Below are 26,942 nucleotides of genomic sequence, written 5' to 3'. Positions count from 1 at the left end.
TTTATGCCTTAGCTTTCCTGAATTTGTCCCTACTTGTGCTGTTCTTTGTACTCCTCTGAACAATTTGTCCATATTTTTACATTTTGTAGGATTCTTGATTTTTCAGGTCATCAAAGAGTTCCTGCTGGAGCCATCTTGGCCTCTTACTATTCTTCCTATCTTTCCTTCACCTCAGAATAGTTTGTAGTTGTTCCTCTAATACTGTTGCTTTCAGAAACGGTGAGTTCTCCTGAACCCTTTCCCTTAGGTGTCCTTCCTGTTAGACCTTATTTACCAGTTCTCTTTGTTCAAGTCTGCTTTTTTTTGAAGTCCAGTGTCCTTTTTCTGCTACTTGCTCTCCTTCCTTTCCTTAGAATAATGAAATCTATCACTTGTTGATCACTTTCACCTTCTGATTCTCTATCAATTCCTCCCTGTTGATCAGAATCAAGTAAAAAATGGCTGTCCGCCCTTCTCACCTACACTTTCTATATTTAAACTTAAAAAAACTTCTATAGGCACCTATTCCTTACAGTTAAAAAACATAGTACAAAATATAAGAGATGACCAGTCCTTCATACTATCGACACAGTAAATATCCACCAACTACTTTGAGGATAATAAAACCCCTCTACACCCAAGTTCAACTCTACCTCAGAAGCCTAAATTGGGAAATGGACTTTGCAGCATGCCCAGAAAGTTAGCAGCTCTAGGCTCTGGCAATAGAGACCCCATTCTGAATCTGAGCAGCTTTGCAGCCCCATAACTCTGATTTGGAAGCTGAGATTTTCTGGCTTTTTTGTGATTAGCATTGGCCAGGATAGGGATAGTGCTAAAGTGTAAGGCAGCTGCCACATTTCCTCTTTCGTTGCTCTCTGGAGTCACTGTGACATCTGATTCATCTAGGTCCCTCTGTGTAAGTGAGAGATCAAACGCAGTTCTTTCCCTGGCAACATTGCAGGGAGTCTTTATATGGTAGCTTTGATTTTGGTCCAGAATAGTAGCTTTTATTTTATAAATTTCAGTAGAAAAAGATAAAGAAGTTGAGCATATTTTATATATAAATATACAGATTTTAAATTGGTTTCAGAGTAGCAGCAGTGTTAGTCCGTATCCGCAAAATGAACAGGAATACTTGTGGCACCTTAGAGACTAACAGATGTATTTGAGCATAAGCTTTCGTGGGCTACCGTTTTAAATTTACAATTTTAAATTGGCAGTATCTGGGTCCTGGTAAGTTTACAATATGGTCCTATATATCTCTGGGCACCCAAACCTATTGTTACTTATAAATAAGTATTTGGCCCCTTTGTCATTCAGTGTGAACTGCTGTCAAAACTGAGTGTCTAGACAGTTCTAGCATTGTTCTGCACAGTCTTTCTATTCATGAAATAGTTCTCAATATTTCTGCCTTGGTTTATTTGTACCATAAAGCTAATGGATCTCTGGCATCCAGGATACAGAACTATCCCGACCCACATTGCTGATATAGTCTATCTACAAAAAATCATCCCCTAATCTAACATATCTAGAAAGAAGGCTGATCAGTTCTAGTTACACCAATGTCCTTATCAGTAAATTGCAGTCGTAGTTTTCTTTGTCCCCAGAATCCCATCTCTACAACTGGCATAAAATTTCACAAGTTGTAAATTGCTTAATAGTTAAAAGCTGCTATATATTTTAAAATACTGTAAAGTTCTTAAATTCTAATTTTTTTTTGTTATCTGATAAGGGCTTCCTGGGTAAACAGCTACACTGGTATTTAACTGACTGATATAGTCCTTAATGCTTGCCTCCCCTTCCTCCCTCCCTCATCAGACTTTGATGCCTCTTAATTACTTCAACTTCTCATCTCATAAGTCATTTTTGGTGGAAAAAACTGTACACTTGTTTTGTGTCTTGCATTCTGGAAATAACACAGTTAACTGTGTTAACACTCCCTCTAGAGTTGCAGTTTAGTTCACTGAACGTCACTAGCATTTCTGCAGTAAATGTCATATCAAGTTTCGTTTACGGATTTCTAAGATGGGTGGTTGGGGTTTCCTTTTAAACCTCTTTTTTCTAGAAACCCTTTTTCTTTTTAACTTTAAGGTGGAATTTTAGTGTTGGTCACTTTGAACTGCGTTATATCCCAGACATCGAAACTAGCGTGGGATTTATTGAGAGCAATTTTAAATCCAGTATAAACAAAGAAGAGTCTAAAATCATTTCGGATGTGGAGGAGCAGGAGGCTGTGATGAAGGATACAGTGATAAAGGTCTCAGTAGCCGACTGGAAGGTTATGGCTTTTAATAAGCAGGGAGGACATCTGGAATGGGAATACCAGGTACTGGACATGGGAAAGTATTAAATGTTATGGAAATTGAAGTTTTACAGCATTACAGGAGAATGTCATGAATTTTTTGATTTAGTGCACATCTGCTGAGATGAAAAAACTATCTCCCTGTAGTATTTTGTATTGAAGTCTTTATATTTTGAGCTACTGAGCGGCTATGAACTGAACCAGGGATTTTCAAGTGTAAGAGTTATTTAGAACAAATCGCTGTTAAAGCTATTGTGTTATATTAAATTGCCCTTTCCTTCCTTACTCTTCAGTTTTGCACTCCAATTGCTTCTGCTTGGCTGGTTAGAGATGGGAAGGTCTTTCCCATCAGTCTTTTTGATGATACAAGTTACACCGCTAACAGCGAGATCCTAGAAGATGAAGAGGATCTTGTGGAAGCTGCCAGAGGAGCCACAGAGTCTAGTGTCTATTTAGGTGAGATGTCTACTGCAATGCTTTCTTTTTAACATGATCCTTCTCTCAACCTTCTAAAAACCTCAGTCAACCAGGTAATTTCAAGTTATAGAGTTCAAGGCCAGAACGTACTATCAGATCGTCAAATCTGCCCTACTATATAATACAGGCCAGAGAACTTCACCCCGTTACTCCTGTGTTGAACACAATAACTTGTTTGACTAAAGAATATTGTCCAGAAAGGCATCCAGGCTTGATCTTTAGACTTTAGGAGACTAGTTGTTTGTTCTAGTGGTTCATCATTCTTGCTGCTGTAAATGTGTGCTTTATTTCAAAGTTCAAATTTTCTGCATTTAACTTCCAGCTGTTGATTCTTGTTATGCCTTTCTTGTCATCTGCCCCCTTATTTTGATTGGATAATTGAATCCCTGCCCTATAAACTTTCCAAGAAGCTACCATGCTACCTTTTTTGCCCTGACTGGATAAATCTGGTTCCCAGGGCAAAAATACTGTTCCAAATTTGAAATGTGTATTCCATGAATATTTTGTGCTTTGTGTCATCCTTGTCAGTAATCCCTTTGGCTAGCACGTTCATGGAAACTGAACACCAAAGGGCATGAACACAATCATATCAAATGTGGTTAGAACTTTGGAAAAACAACTTTTGTGGATGAAGGAGTTGCTGTGTTCACTCTGTTCTAACTACAGGCTGCAGTATGCCCCCAGTGGTCGCATGAATAACTCATCTGATCATTTTGACCAAATGTGGCAGTGTAGTTGTGTGGGTTTTTTTGTTTTCTTTATTATTATTTTTATTTTATTGTCTATAAAATGCTCTTTCCATTTTGACTCTGAAATGTTGGCTTATGTATTATAGTCTTGGTATTTTTGGACTTAGAGTTCTAAAGCTTTTTTAAACTGTGATTTAGTTAATGGGAGACAGTTTTAGTGCCTGATATAGACTTGTCGTCTTTCAGACCATTGGTTTTAGTCACATTAAGATTTTTTTCTGCATTGACTAGTGAGACTTAGTTACCATATATGAAATTTCCGTAAATTAAGTCTCATCCAGTAGTCAGAATTTATTTGATGTGGTTTGTAACAGCCTTGAGTATTGTGCCATCAGCTGTCCTTCCCCTTAATGCCATTACATTTCTTACCACTGACTTCGCTCTAGGTAAATGCACTGTGGCCTCCTGAAGCTGTTCATATTAGACCTTTTCATTTTCCTTCTCTTTTCTCAGCAGGGATAACATCAGTATTGTTCTAATGGTAGTCTGTAGTGAGAGCACGTCCATGGACAAGTCAATGGCGTTTTGACTACCATGCCATCTTGCAACATGTACTAAAAAGACAAATGTAAATCTGAGATTGACTGTGATTTTGCATCTACCCCCGTTTTAACATGCAACAGCAATGCTCTTATTATTGTTATTGCTGGGGCTTTGTCAGCTTGTGTTGCTGGCTCTTGGACAAAAAGCGAATATCATGATTATTTCTAAAAGGGAAAGTATGTGTAGTTGGTTAGTAACTCTGAGAGCCCAGAACAAATAAAGGGCAGTTCTGATGGCCTGTGTTTTAGAATGAAGAGAACAGTGAACATATTCTTAAAATTCATCTAGGCTAGTTACCATGCGTATGAAGAAATCTATTTTCAAGCACTTTCTCTTCAAAACAGCACAAACTGTAAAGTCTATATTCTATTACTTGCTAATATGGATTTCTGGTTCCTTTGTCTAAGCTGCTTGGTTTACAAGCACCAAAGAGTTCCTCAAACTTCTTGGACTACCAGGGTCTGGAATTTTGCACTGTCTCTTGATTTAGGGTAAGGAGTCCTTTGCATCACTCTGCCAATTGCTGCTTATGCTCTTCTTCTGCACCGGATAGAGTTAATAATGGTGCTGCAGCAATGGATGCTATGCTGTCCCAAATTAAATAATGCTTAGTTGTGATGTTGGCCTGACTTCTCTGGCTATAGATACAAATGTTTCTCCCAACCATAGGTGCTGACTCTGTGGGTGCTCCAGGGCTTGAGCACCCATGGGGAATAAAAATAGGGGGTGCTCAGCACTCAGGAGTCAGAGCTTGAGTGTGGAATCTGATTTCTGTGCTGCTAACAGCTTCTGTCCTTAGGGCAGGAAGTTTTTTTTTTTTATAATAGGCATCTTATAATTAAGATAACAAAAGGCTTGTCATTAAATTGAATTAAGGGTTGTTATATGATCCTGAAAGCATTCCCAGGCACTCCAGTTAAAAGTTAGGAAACAAAGCATAAATGATCCATTTTCAGAATGAGAGAGTAGTAAATAGTGGTGTCCCCTGAGGAACTTGTACTGGTCTGGGACCAGTGCTGTTCAACATGTTAACAAATGATCTGCAAAAAGGGATAAACAGTGAGGTGGCAAAGTTTGCAGGTGATACAAAAATTACTCAAAATAGTTAAGTCCCAAACAGACTGCAAAGAATTACAAAGGTTTTGAACTTGGTGGCAACAAAATGGCAGACGAAAGTCAATGTTAAATGCAAAGTAATGCACATAGCAAAATATAATCCCAACTATACCTACAAAATGATGGTGCCTAAATTAGCTGTTACCCATCAAGAAAGAGATCCTGGAGTCATTTGCAGTACTTTGGAAGCACTATGTTTCCGCAGAACTGCAAATTCATAAGAATCCTTCTCACTGTGCCTGTATCATCCTGAATTCATTCTCCAGCTTCAGAAGACTTAAATTATCTCCAGTCATCAATGGGACAAATGCAACTGAATAACATAGCTGTCTTTAACATGCATCAAAACAATACCAGGGAACCTACATGTAAATAAGATTACTGACAGTTTCATCCAGAAAGCTACAATGAGACTTTAATGTTTTTAAATTGGGACAATAGTGAAGACAGCTTTTAGATGACTGCAATGATTTCAATATACTGAAATTCGGGAGACTGTAATTATGTAGTTCATAACAATTGAATCATTATTAAAATAGTAAGGAGACCAATGAGACACACATTCAATAACTAGAATATTAAAGTGTATAAATGCTGAAAATAGCCTCCCTCAAAAAACTGGCAGAGTGCCCCCCTCCCCCCCAACACACCTCTTCAGAAGCCCCCATCTGCAAAAACAAAAGTCAGCACCTGTGCTCCCAACAGTACGGTGTTGATTGCACTCTGAGGGTTCAGTGTGATTTGGTTTTAGTTTGGGTGGGAACTTTCTGAAATGTTTCATCTACTTGTACTCCTGGGGGAATTTTGTGCTGCTTTGCACGCACAGAATTCATGTGTCCCACAGAATTTTATTTTTTCTGCACGAATATTTTTTTCTGCTCCACAAGTGCTGCAGTTCTACCGTTTGCCCACAAGAGGCCACTTTGGCACCAGAACAGCTGGCTGTGTTCATGCTGTTGGCTGTTCTGGTGCCACAACGGCCTCTGTTGGGCAAAAGGCAGAATTGCAGCACTTGTGGAGAAGAACATTTTGGGGGGGGGGATTCTGTGCATGCACATTGGCATAGAATTCCTCCAGGAGCAAAAGTTCATTACAGCACCCTGCCTGCGGAGCCAGGTTAGGACAGACAGTGGAGCACACAGGGCTGCTGGGGGGTTAACAGATTGGGATGCAGAATGGCTAGTGGGGGCGGGGGCAGGAAGACTGAGGTGTGGGTTCAGGAGCTGGTGGGGTGAAAGCATTGAGCCCGGAGCTGAATAAGAGTGGGGGTGTAAGGCCACACAGGGGACAGGGAGGAGGGCTGCAGGAACACATGAAGATGGGGAAGGAGGCTGCATAGACCCATGGGGATGTGGGGTGCTCAGAGAGGAGCAGATGTGTCTGACTGAATGGAAGAGGCTGGGGGTCAGCAAAGGTCTGGATGGGGGAGGCTTCTGAACTCCCCCCCCGCAAAACAAAAATAAAATCAAAACAACCAACCTGTTCCATACTTCTCCCACGCACATTGTAGACGAGCTGGACTCACCCCTGTGGCACCTCCTGCTGGTCGTCCTCGGGAATTAGCTCAATTTCCAGCCAGGAGCGCCCTCTGCAGGGTGGTGATCTCTCCCAGGACTCCAGTGCCCCTTTAACTGGGTCTCCCCCTCCCAGGGGAACCCCACCCCACTATCCCCACTTTGCCAGTATTGGCTACTGCCCAGTTTCCATCTAGCCCCTGTTCACTGGGGCAGACTGCAGTATAAGCCACTCATCAGCAAAGGGGTTAGGACCTACTGCCTTTTCCTACCCCTGGGCTGCCCCTGCAACCCCCAGTACCTCTTGGCCTAATGTTGGGCTGCAGCCTGGGGCTTTCCAGGCAGGAGCTCCCCAGCATCTCTGCCTTTCCCCAGCACTGCTTCACCCAGGCACCCTGATGTCTAGTTTCTAAGCAGCCAGGCTCTTCTCCCTCTACAGCTAGAGGGAGACTGTCTGGGCTCCTGGCTCACTGCCTCTTCTAGGGGCCAGCTGTGGCCTGATTGGGGTTTGGCCCAGCTGTGGCCACTTCCCCAATCAGCCCAGCTTTTAGAGCTGCAGCTTTCAAGCCCTGCCAGGCCACTTTTTAAACCCCCCTCAGAGCAGGTAACCACACACACCCACCCAACCCCACCCCCCCACCCCAGGTTCATGCCAGGCTCCTTCCCTTTCCCTCAGCTCCTGTTACCCTGACTCCCCCGAGTCTGTCCCTTCTGAAGGGTGCAGGAAATACAGTTCTGTATTCTTATTTAAATTAATTACTCAAAAGTTCTGTACTAATGTGCCTAATAAGGAATTTATTTGTCAAAAAAAAAATTTCTTTTGGTCTGTATTGTTACAGGCAAACTTGCAGACAGATATTTTGATATTTTTAAATAAATTAATTGAAACTGGAATGATTATATTTGTGTGTTGACAAGTTTTGCATAATTTCTAATTTTTTGGTGCAGAATTCTCCCAGGAGTATACTTACAAGGAACCCTTATCCTCAGTAGCACTCTGGTCATTGGCTCTGCATGACTCCCAGACTCTCTTGGTGTGCAGAGTAAGAAGTGAGCCATAAATGGCTAAAACATTCTTCGCTGATTCTGAAGAGAAGAGTCAATTGTGCAGTACTTAAAAAGTTGATCTGAAATCCTTCATTTTCTCTTGAAACGCTAGGACTCTTGAAACCATGTTCCTAGTTTTGCAACTTTGTGCTGGGGGGTGAGATGAACTAAATCTGAAGTCAAATATGCTCTCTGGTTTATTACTCAGGAATGTACAGAGGCCAGCTTTACCTTCAGTCATCAGTCAGAATTTCTGAGAAGTTCCCAACCAACCCAAAGGCTCTGGAATCCCGAAACGACAATGCAGTTATCCCGCTGCCCACAATCAAGTGGAAACCTTTAATTCGTAAGTGATGATCCAGAGTTTTGCGAATTTGTCTTTTTCAAAGCAGAAGGTGACAAGAATTAGACTGTCTCTAAGTGGAAGATTGTATTCTCCTTTGAAAACTAATTCTGTTCTGTGCTTTAAAATTTTTAATCTTAATGTTGAAGGTGAACTGCCTTTGATTTGTCATAGTGGTTGACAGACTTATTTTAATAATCAAAACTTTCACTGCCTGTAAATCAAATAGGCATGCTGGTCCTATCAGAAAAGAAAAAAAATAATTATAGTGACATGAATGGCACTTACTTGACTTGTTTAAGAATTGATGGTGGGTTTGTGGGGGAGGTGAGGTGTTTGGTTGGGTTTTTTGTGTGAAGTGGTAGCTTTTTTAAAGATTTATTTCATCTTTAATATTTTACTTGCATGAAAATCAGTCAGTTCTTTAAAGTATTTATATTTTCTATTACTGAACAATGGGAATGGTCACAGAATGAGGTCTAGTCAGAAAATGGTGGGAGTATAGTGGGTTGTTAGAATACTTCTAGCTTTTAAAAAGAAATTTCCGGTCTACCTAGATTCTCCATCCAGGACTCCTGTGTTGGTGGGGTCTGATGAATTTGATAAATGTCTCAGCAATGACAAGTTTTCTCATGAAGAGTACAGTAATGGAGCACTTTCAGTTCTGCAGTATCCATATGGTATGTGGCAACAGTGATGTGGTTTTTGTTCATTAACTAGTAACTATTGCCACTTGAAGCACACTGTTCAGAACTTGGGACAGTGTTTACCAGTAAAGCTCAGTAAATGCATTAGATAGCTCTTAAATGTTAAGTATGATAGCAACTTGATTTACTGACCCTAAGTAAACCAGAAAACTCTATTGTCCAAATATTTGTCTTTGGAGGTTTGATGTTGACATATAAAGTTTTGTATGTGAAAAACATCATGCATTGAAGTCTTTAAGTACGTTTGCTTCTGGAGTTCAGTAACTCTGTAGGAGAGGCTCTGCTTGCTGTGGAGTTTGACTTTGGATAATTGAATTTGTGTAGAAGTGTGATCGCTTAAATTTGATCAGTATTACAAAAATCTCTTCAAATGTAGCTATATGGAAGCAATCAGTGTGCTGTTTTTAGTAAATAGCCACATATCTTGAAAGATTCACTTCTGGTACAGTATTTCCACATCTGTTAAGACAGACACATTTGTCCAAAAATAGAACTGCTTGATAGGTTGGGATAAGCAAACTTACCTTTTTGTTTTTAGGTTTTTTTTTAAACAAAGACAATGGTTACTATTTACCATACTACAAAAGAGAGAGGAACAAACGCAGCACCCAGATCAGTGTTAGGTTTGTTGACAATATGAACTACAAGAATATCCGCAAAAAGGATCCGGTTCTGCTTTTGCATTGGTGGAAAGAAATAGTTGGCACCATCTTATTCTGCATTGTAGCAACAACTTACATCGTCCGCAAGCTCTTCCATCCCCATTCTCACAACAGAGTAAGTATCTTGTTTAATCAAATCAGTTCGAAAAGTATTAAAATCCTATTCAGGGTTTTTTCTGTTGGTTTCCAGACTCTCATGTGCAAATATAAGTAGTTGACAGACCTTTAAATTATTAAAGAAATTGTGGGAATGAAAACCTGCATTGATTTTGAACTGATTTTTGAAAGCTGTTGACTGCTATGTGGGATTTACTTAGCAGCTGCGGAAAGTAAATTACATTGCTTTACCTGTTTTTATCATTTTTGGAAATCTTTATATTGAAATGATTTTTGTCTCCTAATTTGACAGTATCAACTAGTTTCAACTTTATTTAGTTTTGTACAAGATTTTTTTGTTTTCTGTGATCTTTGTCAGCAGCGGAAGGAATCTGAAACACAGTGTCCGACTGACAGTAAATATGAATCGGTTAGTGGAGAGGTTAAAGATAACAGCTGGAATGACATCAAGTGCTCTGGATATGTGTCAAGGTGAGAAATCAAAGTATCCTCAATTCAGCAAAATACATAGTGTCTTAGTGTGAGAACTAGTTTTAGCTAGAAAAGCAGGCTAGTGATTCTTAACTACTTTTAAAAGCTTGGTTATTAACTACTTGAATTTTTTTGTTATGCATGAAAATGGACAACTAATACTCTAAGGCCTTATCTCTATATTATGAGTCAGACTGCAGATAATGTCACTCTAAACAATCTTTGGGCGATCATGTGACCAGTTGCATGTGTGTGTTGGACTAATGTTATCTGTTGTCATGTGGAGTGATAAAATAACCCTTGAGATCCTCAGTGTTTACCTCCTCTATTGCTGGGTTTGAATAAAGTTGGGGGAGAATTGAAGATGACCCTTCACATGTGGAAGAAGGAGAGAGAATGTTTAATGCTATAAGCAATTCTGCTGTTGACATGAGAAAGGGTGTTTGGAAAGGGGATGCATATGGGATCATGTCATCTGTAGATTGGAGAAAATACAGAGAAAGGGAAATAAGAGATATTATTACTGGAATACCTCCAGTTCAGTCATAACCTAGTAAAGGCAGGAATTGAAGTATTTTAAAACAATATGAGCAATGGAGTAAAGAGAATGATTGTATCTAAAAGGAGATGCTTTTAGGAAAAATGACATAATAAATGGTTAGTTTGAGGAGGACCTGAAGCAAAAGAGGTTTTGAGGAGATGGGCTGCCCTTGAGAAAGACTAGCTTGTTGGAGTTAAAAATGAAAAATACCTCCTTGGTTATATGACAAGGTGGTAAAGCTATGTTTTTTGGGATGAAAACATACCCTTAGTTTAAGTCTTCACTCCAAAACTAAAAAAGTGTTGCTAACTTGGATTAAAATATAGTGAAGACAGATGTAGCTTTTAACTTGAGTTAGCAGCTCAAGTTAAAGCTTATATAGGATTCTGGAATTGAATTTGAGCTGCTACCCCAGGTTAAAAAATGAATTTACATATCTTCACTGCTGTTGTAACCTGGGTTAGCAAACATGGATTAAGAACACCTTGTTGTTTTGTTTTGTTCGTTTGGTTTTTTTACTGTGAAGACATCTTTTAATGGCCATAATCTTTATATTAAGCACACATGCCTTATTGTGTAAAGTTTGTATAATTTGTATTACAGTCACACCTAGAGGCTGCAGCCGACATTGGGATTGTGCTAGGTACTGTAGAAGCACATAACAGTCCCCCGTCCATAAAGAATTTATAATCTAAATAGACAAGGCAAAATGTGACAGGGGAAATAGAGAAACAGAGAGGTGAAATGACTTGCCCAAGGGTGCATGGCAGGTCATAGTTTAGACAGAAATAATTGACATTCAAAATGTTAATAATTAGTAAATTTTTTTGTCCAGGTATCTAACAGATTTTGAACCAATTCAGTGTATGGGTCGAGGAGGATTTGGAGTTGTCTTTGAAGCCAGAAACAAAGTAGATGACTGCAACTATGCTATCAAAAGGATCCGTCTACCTAATAGGTAATGAATGATCTTATTTATAGTTAAAAAAGATAATTCATTATGGGATGCGGTCTTGCAGTTAATTATTTGCTGTTGAACTGATACCTTAGCATCAGTAGGTTAGGATGAGTGATGCACTTTTTTTTTTTTTTTTTAATTTGAGGTTTTCCTGGTGTTAAGTGGTTGACAAACTTAACCATAGCAGAGTGGTGGCCCCTTTAAACAGCTTATGTGAAAAGCTGTCAGGGCATAATTTTGCAGTGGGATGCTCAAGAAGATGCCAGTGCTGATAGGAATTCTCTTAGATTCCATGAGGAGTGGAAACTGGACCTATTATTATTTGCAGCACTATTAATTTGCCTTTTCCCCCTCCACTCCTACCTCTTTGCTACCCCTTTTCCTTCTCTTTTCTTCCCTTACTCTCCCACTTTGTTCTGTCCAACCTTTTCATTTTCTAGTTCCACAACCCTTGCCTTTCTTTCAGCCTTAGGTAGTCAAGCCAAGCTTCTGAATTGCCTTACACAGAGCTTGCAGCACTTCCTTTTAGTGTGAGATGAGAGACTCTGCTTCTGGAAATCTCGAATTAGGGCTTATGTCTACACTACAAACCGTGATCGATGCAACTTACGTTGGCATACAGCTGCCAAAGTTTGTGTGTCACTTGGGCATATGTGTACCAGACTGCTTGCAGCAGTGCTGCTCATACTCACCAGGAGTGCTTGCATCGATGTAATGTGCTGTGCATCACAGGTAGGTATCCCAGTGTGCCATGCTCCGCCATCTAACGCAATGCCTTTTGAGACATTTTTGCACTATTTTGTGAGATAATAATGTCACCCAGGGATCTCTGGAGGAAGGAATCAAGTTCACACCATGCATCCTTCTGTATCCCATAATGTCATCCTTATCATGATTTTCATGCCTTTTTTAAAAAAAAAAAAAATCCACAAACCCCTGCAGCACTGTTTGGGATCTGCAATCTGTGACAGAAGCCTGAAGAACTCTGCATTATTCTCTTGAAAGTTTCAAATACAGAGGACATGATTCTCTTGTATTTGCACATCCTTGGGAAGTGTTGCAATGACGGGGGACATGAAGATTTCTTCAAGGATGATTTGCTGAGGGATATAGTGAAAAACAATTCAAGGTTGTTGGAGTTCATGGAGGAGCTGCAGACATTGAAGTGCCACTTGTGAGCCTGAGAAACCAGCACAGACTGATGGGATTACGTCAAAATTCAGGGTTGGCACAATGAGCTGTGACTGCAAAACTTTTGCATGCAGAAGGCCACATTCCTGGATCTGTGTGCTGAGCAGGCCCCCGCCCTTGTGTACACAGACACCAGAATGAGCGCTGCATTGACCATGGAGAAGCAGATGGCAATCAGACTCTGAACGCTTGCAATGCTGGATTGCTACCATTTTGGAACTGGGAAAACTCACAATGAGCGTTGTTGTCATGCAAGTGTGCAGGGCCATTAATCGTCTTCTACTGCACATCAATGTGTCCTGCACATTGCTCAGAGCCATAGTGGATGGATTTGCAGCAGTGGGGTTCCCAAACTGCAGTGGGGCGATAGCACATATATCCCTAGTTGGGCGCCAGCCTGCCTTGCCACGGAGTACATCAACACACAGGGCTGCTTTTCTGTGGTTTTCTGTTGGTGGATCATCAAGGATGCTTCACCGATGTCAGTGTGGGCTGGCCAGGGAGGGTGCTTGATGCTCACTTCTTTAAGACCTTTGGAGATTCTGAAGTGCCAGTAGTGATCCTGGGGAACCCAACTTACACCTTGCTCAAGAAGCTGTATGCCGGCCATCTCAACAGCTCCAAGGGAAGATTTAACTACTAGCTCAGCAGGAACTAGTAGTTAAATCTAGAATCACTCAATGTGCTTTTTGGTAGATGGAAGAGACGCCGGCAATGTTTACTTGCTAATTTGGATCTCCATGAGAGAAAATATCCCACTGGTTATGATTATAGCTGCCTGCTGTGTTCGGCATAATATCCATGAGGTGGAGAGCTGAGATGCAGTGGCTGGGCACTGACTTTGAGCAGCCAGACCAAAGGCCACTAAAAGAACCTGACTGGAACTGTGTGCTTGAGGGAGGCTTTGAAAGAGCACTCTAATGGTCAGACGCAGTTGTATTTTCTGCTGGACTGTTCCCAACCTGGAGCGTTGGGTGCTGCTAAGAATTACATAGTGCTTGCTGTACGTTTATAAATATGACTGGGTGTTTTCCTGAACCTATGAATTAGAGACATCCCTTGTAGATAAACAGAGTGCTCTGCCTGGCCTTCCCTCCTAACCCAATGAGAGAATGAAAAGCGGGTGCCAAACTGGCTCTCTTTGTTGTACCTCTGCCTCTTCTCATATGAGTAAAACCAATGACAAGTCGATATCTGTGTCTTGTTAACTTGGGGAAGGGCTAGGTACCATCTTTAATTTAAACATTATAAGGAAAAGTGCATGCACATGTTTACCTGAGTTCTCTTCCCCATTGTCACACTTACCTACGCTTGCCTGATGGGACTGGCTAGACTGTGGTGGAGTCTCAAATAGGTCCTGGCTCGTGGCATTGCTGGAGCCTCCTGCCCAGTCTCTCCTTTCCTCCTCTCTTCCTCCTCATTGTTCACGGCTAGGGTATCTGTCTTTGGTTCCTCTGCAATATCCTTGGTGGTCTGCAGGGTGCTGGTGAGAATTGATGGGTATGCATGCAGCTCACTGTAAAAATGGCAGGTCTGCAACTCAGCACAGATTGATCGTTATTCTCCCTGGCTTTGTAGGACGCCTGGCATGGTCCTTTGCTTTCCCAGAGCGCTGCTGATCGCTGTTGTAACCCTTTGGCTGCATCCCCGTGGAATATTTTTTTTGTCGAAACAGCCTTTTCTCCCCACAGGGTCAGGAGATCCAGCACTTCTTGCTACTCCAGGCAGGAGCATGTCTAGTGTGTGTAGTTGGCATGGTTGTTTGGGCAGTTGCACTCAACAAGGGAGAGCTGCAGGGTGTACTTGTTGAAGTGGGATATCAGAAAAGGCATTTCAATTATAAGTGGCGAGTTTTAAAGAGGGCTTCTGGTATCTGATCCCTGCGCAGTCACGTTTACCGTTGTGATCCTAGCAGTTGATCTTTCAGGGCATTGTGGGGCAGCAACTGGAGAACTGTTAAGCTCAGCACAGGTCACACAGTATCTACACTTGCACTCCATTGACCTCAGCAGGTTGGCCTAGCTCCATGCCATTTGGAGAAGTAGTTTGACTGCATCTGCTGTAACAGGTTGCTTACATTGGTGGGAAATCAGTTTGAAAGTAGATGCATGCTCAGATAAGTCAACTTACGTCATACTAACATTGCAGTGTATACCAGGCCTAGAACAGAAGCAGCCCTGCTGGAAGGGAGAAGGAGCTAAGCTATTAAACCTGTTTTCTTCGTAAACGTTAAGTGAGTTATTTTCACTTATAGGTTAAGATTTTGTTCAGAAAATGTGTGCAATTATCTCAATTTTACCCTGTCCTACAGGTAGCTGTTGAATAAAACAATTGCAGCTTGACTTTAGTTAGTTAGTCTTCTAGAGAGATTTTGCACTTGGCTCAGTAACTAGGACACTGGTCAGGGAATCATAGGCCTGAGTTCTATTCCCTATTTGCTGTGTTTTCCCCATCAGTAAAACCTGGATAAACTACTCTCTTGTAAAGCTCTATCAGTGAATGATGCTCTATAATTGCTAATTAAAGTATTATTCAGCATAACTAATTTTCTAGATTCTTTACTGTAATTAAGTGTTGTATTTTTCTGCTGTTCCAGTGGGAGTTAAGTGGGGCAATGACTCTAAACACAGACACTTCTGTATGTTACAGTTTAAAGTCCTTCATGCTGGAATAGTTTGACATAAAATGAATTGAATTTTATCCTGCAAAACCTTCATTTCCTTTCAGTCTAGTTTTTGCTTTTGTGTATCTAAGGGTCCTCTGCGTACCTGATGATACTCCTTCTAACCCTTTTCCCATCTCTAGAGAATGACTGAGAACAGAAGGAGACGAAAAGTCTCACCTTTTATGTTGCTCCTTCTGAACTGAAATCTCTGTGCTCATTACTGCTGAACTTGCAGTATCTGTAGCACTCTTAACTGCAGGGAGAGAGGCTGAGGAATTTAAGATGGATCTTCCTGAAGTCTGTGCAGAGTAATACCAATAGGCCAACTCATACTAGTCTGGCTTTGTTGAATTTTAGTGCTTAAATCCTCTTCAGAAATGCCTGAGTAAGACTGCTGCTTTATGTGATATTTTTGTTTAATCCTAGGGAATTGGCTCGTGAAAAGGTGATGCGTGAAGTTAAAGCATTAGCTAAACTTGAGCACCCAGGTATTGTTCGTTATTTCAATGCATGGCTGGAAGCACCACCAGAGAGATGGCAGGAAAAAATGGATGAACTGTGGATAAAAGACGAAAGGTAGCGTACAATTTCTATATCTTTTTAAAGCGATACTGTGTTTAGTGATGGGATGGGAAGGCTGATGTATTCGAGAAGTATAGCGACCAGCCAGTATAGACAGACTCATACACTTTTAAACTAAAGTTGATGGACTTAGTTAGCAATGTACAAATATGTTACATCTTGTTTTTAAAATGTTTCTCTTAGCCTGCATCCACTTGCCTTTTATAAAATTCCGTTTTGTGCCTATGGGAGATCCTAAAGCACTTTGCTTGACTTTTGTTACTTGGGCCCTTGTGTGATTAGAATTTTATTATTTTGCTACAATGTAATTTTAAACTTTATAACCCTGGCTTCAGTTTCCAAACTGAATACAAAAGCATCTTTTAATCACCATTTCAAGGGATAGTCTTATTAGTTTAACCCCTTCTGTGCTACAGTAAAAGCATAATTATGCACAATGAACACTGAGATATTGCCTGCTAAAGTTTTTTGTTTCATTATATGACCTCTGTGTGTTCATTAGGTGCATTTCGGGATTTTTGATTACTGGGGACTTCATAGTATATTACAAGCATAGAGGGAAAACACTGCTGTCAGTAAGAAGTGTTAATAATAAAGGATCCTGTTGTTAATGGTAACTCTGCTTGTGTTTGCTAACTTATTACTACGATATGCTTAACTTTTCACTAGCAAAGCTAATAGAGATCTTGCTAGATCCCCTTAAATGATCTGTATTATCTGCAGACAACGCATTTAGGATTAAACACAATTCTGTAGTATTAATCTGACTTTCCTTTTTTTAGTACTGATTGGCCACTCAGTTCTCCCAGTCCGATGGATGTTCCATCATTCAAAATTAGAACAGAGCCATTCTCTACCAAGGAGCACATTGAAGTTATTGCTACATCATCACAGAACGTTAAGTCTTTCTCAGTGGGGATAGCTTGTGGCCAGTCCGATTCCTCAGAGAGCCAACTTTCTCCAGTGGACTTCTCTGCCACTGACAACCGGGACTTGAACCAGGCAGCAGATCTGATGTTAAACCTGCAAGACAGTGTCCTTACAGATTGTGATATAGAGGACAGTCCTGTTGATGAGACTGATCCAGGCCACTCCATTGAACTTTGTTCTCCAGATGTGCCTGGTGTACGGCTGAGAGAGAGGACCTCTTCCTCCATTGTATTTGAGGATTCTGGCTGTGATAATACTTCCAGTAAGGAAGGTAACAGAAGTGATGCTTCACGTGACTACTGCCATTGTGCAGAAAAAGCAACAAGTGCAAAAGGATTTGAGAATAGGAAATCTCCTTCAGGAACCTCTCTGTCTGTTTCTCCACCAAGACCAACAAGTTTAAGTCTGGACCTTTCTAAACATACCGCAGAAAAAGTCAATCCCACCTCGCCAAAAGTGTATCTCTATATCCAGATGCAGCTGTGCAGGAAGGAAAACCTCAAAGACTGGATGAACAGAAGATGCACGCTAGAGGAGAGGGAAAGAGCAGAGTGTCTGCAGATATTCCTGCAGATAGCTGAGGCAGTTCAGTTTCTTCATGGTAAAGGACTAATGCACAGGGACCTCAAGGTTTGTATTGATAAGGAACACTATCCAGATCTTATCCCTTTGACTATCCAGCATGATCTAGTGAACAGTGTGCATCACTAGAAGCCTGGAGCTCCTGAATTGTAAACCTAGTCGTGTCTCTAACTCAGTGTCCTTGGGCAGGTGTCCTTTCTTCTCTTCTGTGGCCTTGTCTTTGCGGCAGTGTTAGTGCAAATTATGTGCATTCCAGTTACCTCCACTTGACTTAACCTGGCTCAAGTGAGAACAGTCACACTGCAAAGCAATGCGTGGGTAGCACAGAGTGATTAACAGCATGGGGTAGCTGAGTCCACACTGCATTATTAGCTTGAGCTTTAGCACTTCTTGAGCTTCAACCCATGCCCCCAGATAGGCCAGTTAACTCAAGTTTAAAGCACCACTTTAATCTAACTTGAGTTTTTTTGATGTGTGTATGGGATAGAGCTAGGGGTAGCACTAGAACTCAAACTGAGGCTGCAGAAAAGCTAAGCCCTGTCTTTTTTCCACAATGAGGTAGTAGACCATATCTCCTATCTTGACAGGGTATTGTGAGGGTTAGTCAATATTTGCACAGTGCTTTGGAAAGACACTTGTCCAGATGGGTTAAATATTACCATTAATTATGACTATGAAGCTTTCCCAGCTTTAGGATTATTCCTACCAGGCACAGTTAAAGTGCATTCATTATGACATCCTTTAGTTCACTCTGTTTCCAGTGGAGTTACTTTATGGTAGCATGCACCTTAGGTGGTGGTTGAGTTAAAGGCCATAGTTGGTTTCCATTCTGAAATCAGTTCTACAATTCAAAGTGAACCAGCTAATACTGGTATCTCTCTTCTTCTCTTTGCTGTGGTGATACTGCCTAGGAACTCTGGTTATCAAAGGTAAAAAGTGCTATCACTCCAGAATTTGAAAACTAAACTACTCCCAGTTGAAGTCTTGGACCAATGCCAAAACCTAAGTACAACTGGTCTGAGGGTGTAATGACTTTATAATGTCTGATATCTATTAAAATATCAGGACTAGAAGTGAATGTTGTTGGCCATGGGGAAGCTGTTGTAGTGTTTGTTTCTAGTTCTGATGGGTTTGAGATATTGAGGTCATAAATTAAAATTGCATCATTCTGATTGTCATTGTGCCTTTTCCCCCTTTACTTAAATTCTGACCTGACATTCATGGCTGCTACGTCTAGAACTTCTAGCGTTAGAATCACTATTGTACACCATCGGTATGTGCTGATGAATATCGAAACTTAGATACTATCTGTACTTCACTGTTGCTGCTTCTGCTAATGAATTCTGAGAAACTGAGTCCCATGCTGTTGCTGACATCAGAGGTAGTTCCTGTTTGGTTGAGGAGCTGTCATTGCCCAATTAATTGGAGTAAATATTGAACTTGGAAGAACAAGATAAAGTCCACTCTTTTTTCCCCACTTATCTGAAATGTTGTTATAGCTCCTCAAACATGGAAACAGTAACTATTTTGACATGGACTGAAACACATAGACTGTGCTGGGGAAGGCAGCCATCGCAGGTACAAAGAATTTTAAGGTTTGTGAAAACTAACAACATTTTACAGAGTTCAAAATGAGTTACAGCAGCAAAAATATGCCAGAGTTAGAAACACTTGGAACCAGTCCAGTTATCTTTGAGACCAGCAAACTTCTTTTACTATTGATTTTTTGAACCAGGAGTCAGAAATTTTAATCCCTGAGAAACGGAACAGAAGGATCCTTTTCAGGTACTTTAATTGTAAACATATTGATACCTTGCCCCACCCATGGAAAAAATGTTGTTAAAACACAATAATAATAATAATACTATAGGTAAGTATCTTATAGCTTTCCCAGAGCCTTTCATTGGGATCAGTGGCTTAAACTGGTTCTCCAGTACAAGGGTGCTGAGGTGGTTCTTTGACTACTTGCTCATGTCTGTTCCATTGTAGATGTGTATGCTTGCCACATGCCGATGACAGAAGTTTTTCCCTCAGTGCTATCCATAGGGGACTGGCTCTGGGGCCCCCTAGAGTGGCACATATATGCCACCGGTATAAGGGGCACTGCCGGCTCCCTCCACCCTCAGTTCCTTTTTGCTGGAAACTCCAACAGTGGGGAAGGAGGGCGGGTCCTGGAATGGACCTGAGCAACACATCCCAAAGAACACCAGTTGCAGAACAGGTAACTGTCTTTCCTATAGATCTTGATTTAGAGCTCTGACCTTCTAAACCAGCAGTTGTGAGTTAGAATCTTACAAGAGCCTCCTAAAAGTTTTACAGACACTGGCAAGGAGGTGGATAAGATGCTCTAAATCTCTCTCCTTTCTAAATTCTTGCTTAGTATAAGCGGCATTAGGGATATTCCCTTGAATGAACAACATTCTTTATTGAGTGTCCAAAAGAAGTGTCTAAAATCTGCATCTTGCAGCTACGATATTCAGATGCTGTTTTAGGAGGGAAGCTTATTTGTTTTTTCTTGACAGAATCAACAAGCTAGTTCATTCACTTTTAGGGGGTTCTTGAAATTTACTGGAACAAATTTTTACCTAATTCTGTGGTTTGTCCAATATAATAAGAGATTGTTTGTACCACTTTAGTAAGTAACCGCACTTCATTAACTGTGTAGTTCCAGGATTGTTCATTATAAATACAGATATTTAAGGCTCTCACTGATCAGAGCTGGCCTCATTTCAAGGTAAAAGGAATTTGTGCTATTTCCTTAACCATTGAGAGACATCACACTTGGATTTCATTGGAAGGGAATGAGCAACGTGAACCTAAAGCTGTCTGGTTTTCATTATAATGCCAGAATGCACTTGAAAAGGTATTATCTGACACCAAAAGAGAAAAGGGGCCCCATTGGATGGGGCAAATTGCAGGCAGAGTTCCCTAACCAGGCAGTAGTTTTCCAGAAAGGCAGTTTGCTCCGTTGCTGACATGAAAAAAGCATACTAGTGAGAACTTCATCTTGTTCAAAGAATTCTCTAGACAAGTTGTCTGAGTGATTGCCACATCCCTCTAAAGTTTCCTTTTGACCTGTTACCTTTCATCAGAGAGTCTACTGCTTGATTTTTTTTCCTCTCAGGAAGTTATTCTTCCTTGTTTACTCATTAGCCTGTTTTTGCTGCTATTTGCACGTTCCAGATCTCCTTGATTGCTTGAAGCTATAGGCTAGGTAAAGGGAAAGAGGATTGAAAGACTAATATCTGTTCTTGGGGGTCCAGTTCCCCTTCTTTTTAGAATCCCTCACTCTCCCTATATATAACACTTTCTTCCTTTTTTCATTGTCTTGGAGGAGGAAGTGTGATCTTGTCTTCAACTTCCTGCCTGCCTGTAAACTGGAGACAAACTGGGGCTATGGTATCTAAATCACTAGTGGAGGAATCTGTGTGCCCAGCAGACTAGTTCCATACTAGTCTCAGATAGGTATTTTGATAACTCACCAACAAGAAGAGAAGGTTGGGGAAGGGAGAGGTTTTTTTATTCTTTTCAGTTGGGAGGTGTTCATACACTGGTGATGAGGGCGATATAAATACCTTTTATAGCTCATTTTGAGGATATTCTGCATTTACAAGGTGGTAATTATCCTGAACTGAAACTCTCAAGGCCGTGGTATTCATTTTAGGAAATTATTGTAGGAAACAAACCCTGAGGCTGAGTTTACCAGCCACGGGAGTGATTATTACTGAATTAAGAAGGCACTCCCTGTCTATAGATTTATACTATGTTCATCTGAGAGCTTTCTAAGCTTTTGACACACAATTCAACAGACTTTTGTTTGCTCTCACTCATCGCTCTCCCCAACCAATGGGCAGGTGGCAATGATAGAAAAGCCAAGGTAGTGAGGTGTGCTTTGGAGATGATGGTGGTCAAGTTTGTAACCATTATTCACTATTGTGGAAAAGCATTCCAGAGCTTCAGCTCTACCAAGAACGTTCTGTTCCCTGCTCCATGGTTAACGGACAATAAATGTGTCCTGTGTCCTCTCAGCCATGCACCTCTCCGTGCTCTGGTGATGAACTCTGAGAGGAGTAGACTTCCTCAACTCCCTCTAGCCATCTCTTCACCTAGCCTCATTCCTAATATCTCATCCATCCCTGCTTCTTCTGGCCCTTTCTGAAAGTCCACCCCTTCCTCCACTAAACTAACTCCTCTCATGGATTTAAAACCTGAGGTAGTGGGAGGGTAGATAGCCATGTCTGTTGTGGTCATGTCAGTAGGAAGTCTGAGGGCATTGACCAAACAGAATAGAGACTTGCATTACATCATTTAGAAATAACCATCATTATACAGGTGCTCTTTTCTGTGTACAGCATTGTGTGTGTAGACACACACCATAAAAGTCATTATGGCTCAGAATCTGTAAGGCACTTCTGAGCTGCTCTTTGTGAGATCATTCCATTTCTAGATCATTCAGAAGTGGCTCTTGCTAGTGATTGTGTTTTCTGGCAGTTAGTAAGCTGGGGCTGACGCAAAGCTGAGACTAGTTCACTACTACATTCATAAACAATAAAAATATTAGATTTTAAATCAGGAATTACCTTTTTGTTCCATTGTGGATATACTGGTCTGGCTTTCTAGCAGTTAAATCAACATAGTATCAGTAGGAAAGCAGGACTTAATTCTCAGTTTTCCGTTATGTTTATAATGTTGTGATTAAGCGTAGTAGTCTGGGTCAAAACTCCTCAGTGTGGTCTACAGGTCAGATGAGGGGACTGGGAGTCAGCACTGCAGACATCCATTCCTGACCCAGCCACTGATTTGTGACTTAATTCCCAACCAGACATGTGATCAAGGGGGAATCAGGAACCTCTCTGTGACTCAGGCTATGGCCATGCTACGCTGGCGCTTTACAGCACTGCAACTTTCACACTCAGGGGTGTGAAAAAACACCCCCCTGAGTGCTGCAAGATACAGCACTGTAAAGCCGCAGCGTAATCAGTGCCGCAGCACTGGGAGCGTGGCTCCCAGCGCTGCAAGCTACACCCATAGAAGATGTGGAGTACACACAGCGCTGGGAGAGCTCTCTCCCAGCGCTGGCACTGCGACCACGCTCACACTTCAAAGCGCTGCCGCAGCAGCGCTTTGAAGTTTCAAGTGTAGCCATAGCCTGTGTCTACACAACAATGTAGGCAGCGTTTAGGGTATGTCATGCTACATGTTGGAGTGAAAAGCAGGCTGTGTCCACACCATGGCATGTAGCTACATGTCAGTGAAAGGCTCTGGCAGGGAGGAGGCTGCAGAGGAAGTGTTTGGCAGTCCTCTGCTGCATTCCACCTCCCAGAGCCTTTTCCCCACCACCAGAGTATTTCCCTGTGGCGGGAAAGGCTCCAGCAGCAGGAGACTCCACTGCTAAAAATAGCAATGTAGACAGGGAGACACTACTTGGGTGAGTAGAGACCATATTGGGTATATACCCAGGTACATACCCACAGACTTCAGGCATGTCTTTACCTCTCTACACTGCTATTTACACCCCTGCTGGGGGGCTTCCCATGTAGGCACACTACATGCTGCTGAAAGAAGTGTGCTGTGTCCATGCACCTTGAGTTGCCCCCACTCTTACTCAGGAGTGTTTCCCACAGAGGTGTTAACAATAGATATTTGTAAAGTGTGTTCAGCCCTCTACAGGGAGGCAGTAGCCAGCCATTGTCAGTTAAAGGGATTTAAAGAAAGTGAGACTTCAATTAATGCTGAATGCTCTTTGCCTAGGTAGCGGGAATTCTCAGTTAAGTAAATTAATCTTTATTTTGCAGTTCACCTTTAATATAGTCTGCCTGAATGAATTGGTGTAAATATGGAGGTGAAGGCTTTTGTTTCATCTTTGTAATTCTTTTTTTCTCTCATCTGATTGGTTTTCCAGCCTTCCAATATATTTTTCACAATGGATGACATAGTAAAGGTTGGGGACTTTGGCCTGGTAACTGCTATGGACCAAGATGAGGAGGAAGAATCTGTTCTTACTCCAATGCCAGCTTATGCCAGACACACGGGACAAGTTGGGACCAAACTTTATATGAGCCCAGAACAGGTGAGATTTTTCTCTTGCATGATGCATTGTCATGAATGGATTTAACTCTCTTCTTGAAGAAAGATGCAATATTTTTTTAAAGTTTATTTAATTTATTTCTGCCTACCAGAAAAGTATTGAGTGGTCAAGATCAACTTCATGCTTTGCATGTGTACACTAAGATATTGGGGTTATCAAGAACTGGAGTTCGGCATCCACTTGTGTACACACATGCCTCTGTACACATCTTTCCAGCACTGACTTATGTGAACCCAGGTGATGGAGTTCACGCAAGCTTTTAAAAAAAAGTCCAACTGCATATGCAGGTGTTGGTGCTGGAAAAGTGCATATGTGAAATTGGATGAGTACACATGGAAGCCGTGTTGAGGCCCCACTGAAAATCTAGCCTAGGAATTGAAGGAATAATGACCTTATTCCTGGCAATATATAGCCGATTCCCAGGATGCTGGACCGTGTTCTGTGTTTTTTTTTAAGTTTCGAGGATTATAATTTGATCAGAGTTCTGTTCGGATTCTTATGCAGTGCCCATCAAAGTAAAATTTCAGTATGAACTGAAATCTGATATTGGCATTTTCAGCGTTACTTTTCAGAAAGTACTTATAAAACGTGTTCAGTTATGCTTCTAAGGAAAGACTATTACTGTTCTCCTCTATTCGGATAGAACCTGAATACTTGAATATAGTGCCTGATGAATCACCCTCTTCAGCGCTGTAAAGAACTGATTGTGTGCGTTTAACTTAACAGGGGTTTGTGTGTTCCATAGTGATTTCAAATGCACTGATCAATGCTGTCCCAACACTGCAAGTAACATGAACCTGATTTTGCATTTTCCAGATTTATGGGAACACGTATTCACACAAAGTGGATATCTTCTCTCTGGGACTGATTCTGTTTGAGCTGCTTTACCCCTTTAATACTCAGATGGAGCGGGTTAGGGTAGGTTTGCTCTTGTGCAAAAATAATATTCTCAATTCCACCGTTTCTGTATATCATGTACTGTATGAAAGTGGCTTACCAGATATTTGTATGAGATTATTATGATATAGCAGTAAGACATGCCAGAATTGGTTGCAGTATAATAAAGAATTTTCTGTCTCACCCACGAATCAGAGTGACATGGAGCAGTGTGCAGGACTTGTACAGTAGAGCAAATATGGGCAACTTAATTATGAGGCCATAATTTCTTCATTTCTAAAGCCATCTAAGGGAAGCTGTAGAACTAGAATTTACCAGAACTCAAAAATCTCGTTACAGCTTTTGAGTTGAAACCCAATTCTTGGATCCATTTTCTATACGTCACCCTTCTTCCTTTCACCTCTCCTACTCTCTCTCTTTTCTTCTTCTCCTCTTCCTCCGAAACACCCAGGGAAGGTCCCTGCTGCTTTTCCCTGCTTTTGAAGTATAGTCAGAGTAGACTTCCTAACCTTACAGCAGCCTTGCCTACTTCTCCAGCAGTTGGGTGACTCTCGTTGTTCACATGTTGCATTAGCCAGGAATTGGGGAGAGGTTAATGGTTTTTCCTGCTACCGTCCGTTATATCCTAATTCCCACTTAGCAGTATTCTGTTAGGAAAATCTGATTTAGAAAAATGCATATAGATCCTCCTGGCTCCTTGAGAATTCATTCACAGCCAGGGAAGGAGCCTTGCCTGCACATGGTGAATAATAGTCTGTGTAGGAGAGGACAAGTGGTTGTGTTTCCACCAAGGTTAGTTATTGACACGAATGGTGGATTTAAATTCTTTGTGAAGTGGACTGTTTGGGAGTAGTTCAAATTTTGTCTCACAGCCCTGCCACTGAACATAAGTCTGGCCTGAAAGCATCTCTCCTAATACAGTATTGCACTCCACTGAGTAAGGAGTCCTAATAGCTGTGGGGTTTTATAATCTATATGAACACGCCCCCAGAAGAGCAAAGGTCTCTTGAGTCACTTGTTGCCAAAACCACTTCTAATTCTGCTTTTCCACTGTCAAATAATAACATTAAATGTACTGGGACACATTCCCCCCCAGAACACTTTCCTTCTCATTCTCAGTCAAGAAGCCCATAAAATATGTAAGATCATTGTCTGTCCACTTTTTGCCATGGATGCAGAAGCAAACCTGTCAGTTAAGGGAACAGGGCCTAAACCACACTGCATCCAGAGTGCTACTTCCAGGGGCTTGTCTGTACAGCGATTTCAGCCAGGGTGTAAATCTGCAGTGCACCAGCAGTAGAGCAAAACACCCTACAGAACTGGCAGCAGGATCCACGTGGACACTTAGTGCATGGCAGGCTGGGGTGCTGTAGGTTTACACCCCGACTTGCCATGCAGTGAGTGTTTGGACAAGCCCTATGAGTCTATGGCTAACCAGAAGAGAACTCTCCCGTGTTTTTTGTTGTTCACTGTATTTTCTTCAGTGTTGTTTTGTCTGTGTGTGGGGGGGACCCTTGACTTCAGCTGATCCTGCTCAGAATGGCATTTTAGCTAATCCTGTGCTCATTTCCTCCCCCATCAGCTGTCTCCCACTCACCTGTCATGCTGGTAAGGAATGACTGGCCATGACTGAGCACTAGTAGCCAAAACTAAGAGCCCTCTCCCTGACTTGTAGCTAGTCAGTAGTGACTCACCTCCAGTAAAACCTGTGCGACAGACAAGAAACTGAAAGCTCAGAACTCAGCATGAGAGTCACTTCTGCCCCTTGCTCAGACCAAAGCAGCAGGGCTCAGGCAGATGTGGGGCTGTGGCAGTGCAAGTTCCTTCTAAATTAGAACACCAAATGCTGATCTATTTAGTCCTACAAAGAGAGCAGGATTCTTCAGACAACACCCTGCTTAATCCCAAGATTTCAGTGCCCTTTTTCCCTGAAATTGTTTTTCCTGGCCGTGTTAGAACGGCAGTCACCACCCAGCAGTATGACTCATCAGGGGTTTAGATTTCTCGGTTCCCGGATAAGATTTGACTGACTTTAAGCTTCAGATTTTGTGTTCAAATTGCTGCAGATGGAGCTCTTTTTTAACAGTCAAATGCAAAGCATCTCCTGTTTCCAAGCCATGCTCAAATGGGTCATGGATCAGTACTGGAAATTAGGGAATTTCAAATTCATTATTAGCTGCAGCAGCGTAGTGATCTGTAACTATAGTTGACTAGGGACAATATTTCCAGTAGAGGGAGCCAACACATTTGGTGTGAAGTAAACATGGACTGTAATGGAGATGGGTTATGTTGCACAAAGGCAACCAAGTTTCTAATGAATTATAACTGGAATTCTAATGAATTATAAAACTTGTAATCAAATCTGTAAACATGAGGTAGGTGTGAGTGTCCATATGGCTTTCTAAGATCTGTAGCCGATGATCTTAACCTCGAGTGTCATAGGTGTAATACTGACAATTCCAAGTGTCTCTAGCAGTACGC

At 41.4% G+C, this 26,942-nt stretch overlaps 1 protein-coding gene across 1 annotated transcript in view; it reads left to right on the top strand.

Moving 5' to 3' along the window:
- The window catches only part of EIF2AK3 (eukaryotic translation initiation factor 2 alpha kinase 3), a 35,721-nt gene that overhangs the window by 6,030 nt on the left and 2,749 nt on the right, over positions 1-26,942 (top strand). The window contains exons 3-13 of the mRNA XM_032783978.2: positions 2,071-2,305; positions 2,575-2,737; positions 7,936-8,073; positions 8,628-8,750; positions 9,334-9,554; positions 9,915-10,027; positions 11,404-11,526; positions 15,809-15,958; positions 16,747-17,524; positions 23,379-23,546; positions 24,381-24,482. Of these exons, the coding sequence (XP_032639869.1) occupies positions 2,071-2,305; positions 2,575-2,737; positions 7,936-8,073; positions 8,628-8,750; positions 9,334-9,554; positions 9,915-10,027; positions 11,404-11,526; positions 15,809-15,958; positions 16,747-17,524; positions 23,379-23,546; positions 24,381-24,482 (2,314 nt within the window). The remainder of the gene's footprint in view (positions 1-2,070; positions 2,306-2,574; positions 2,738-7,935; positions 8,074-8,627; positions 8,751-9,333; positions 9,555-9,914; positions 10,028-11,403; positions 11,527-15,808; positions 15,959-16,746; positions 17,525-23,378; positions 23,547-24,380; positions 24,483-26,942) is intronic.

Source organism: Chelonoidis abingdonii, chromosome 5 (assembly GCF_003597395.2).
Source record: "Chelonoidis abingdonii isolate Lonesome George chromosome 5, CheloAbing_2.0, whole genome shotgun sequence".
Lineage (NCBI taxonomy): Eukaryota > Metazoa > Chordata > Testudines > Testudinidae > Chelonoidis > Chelonoidis abingdonii.
The sequence above is the reverse complement of the archived record's forward strand: the minus strand, read 5'-3'. Positions and strand labels throughout refer to the sequence as shown.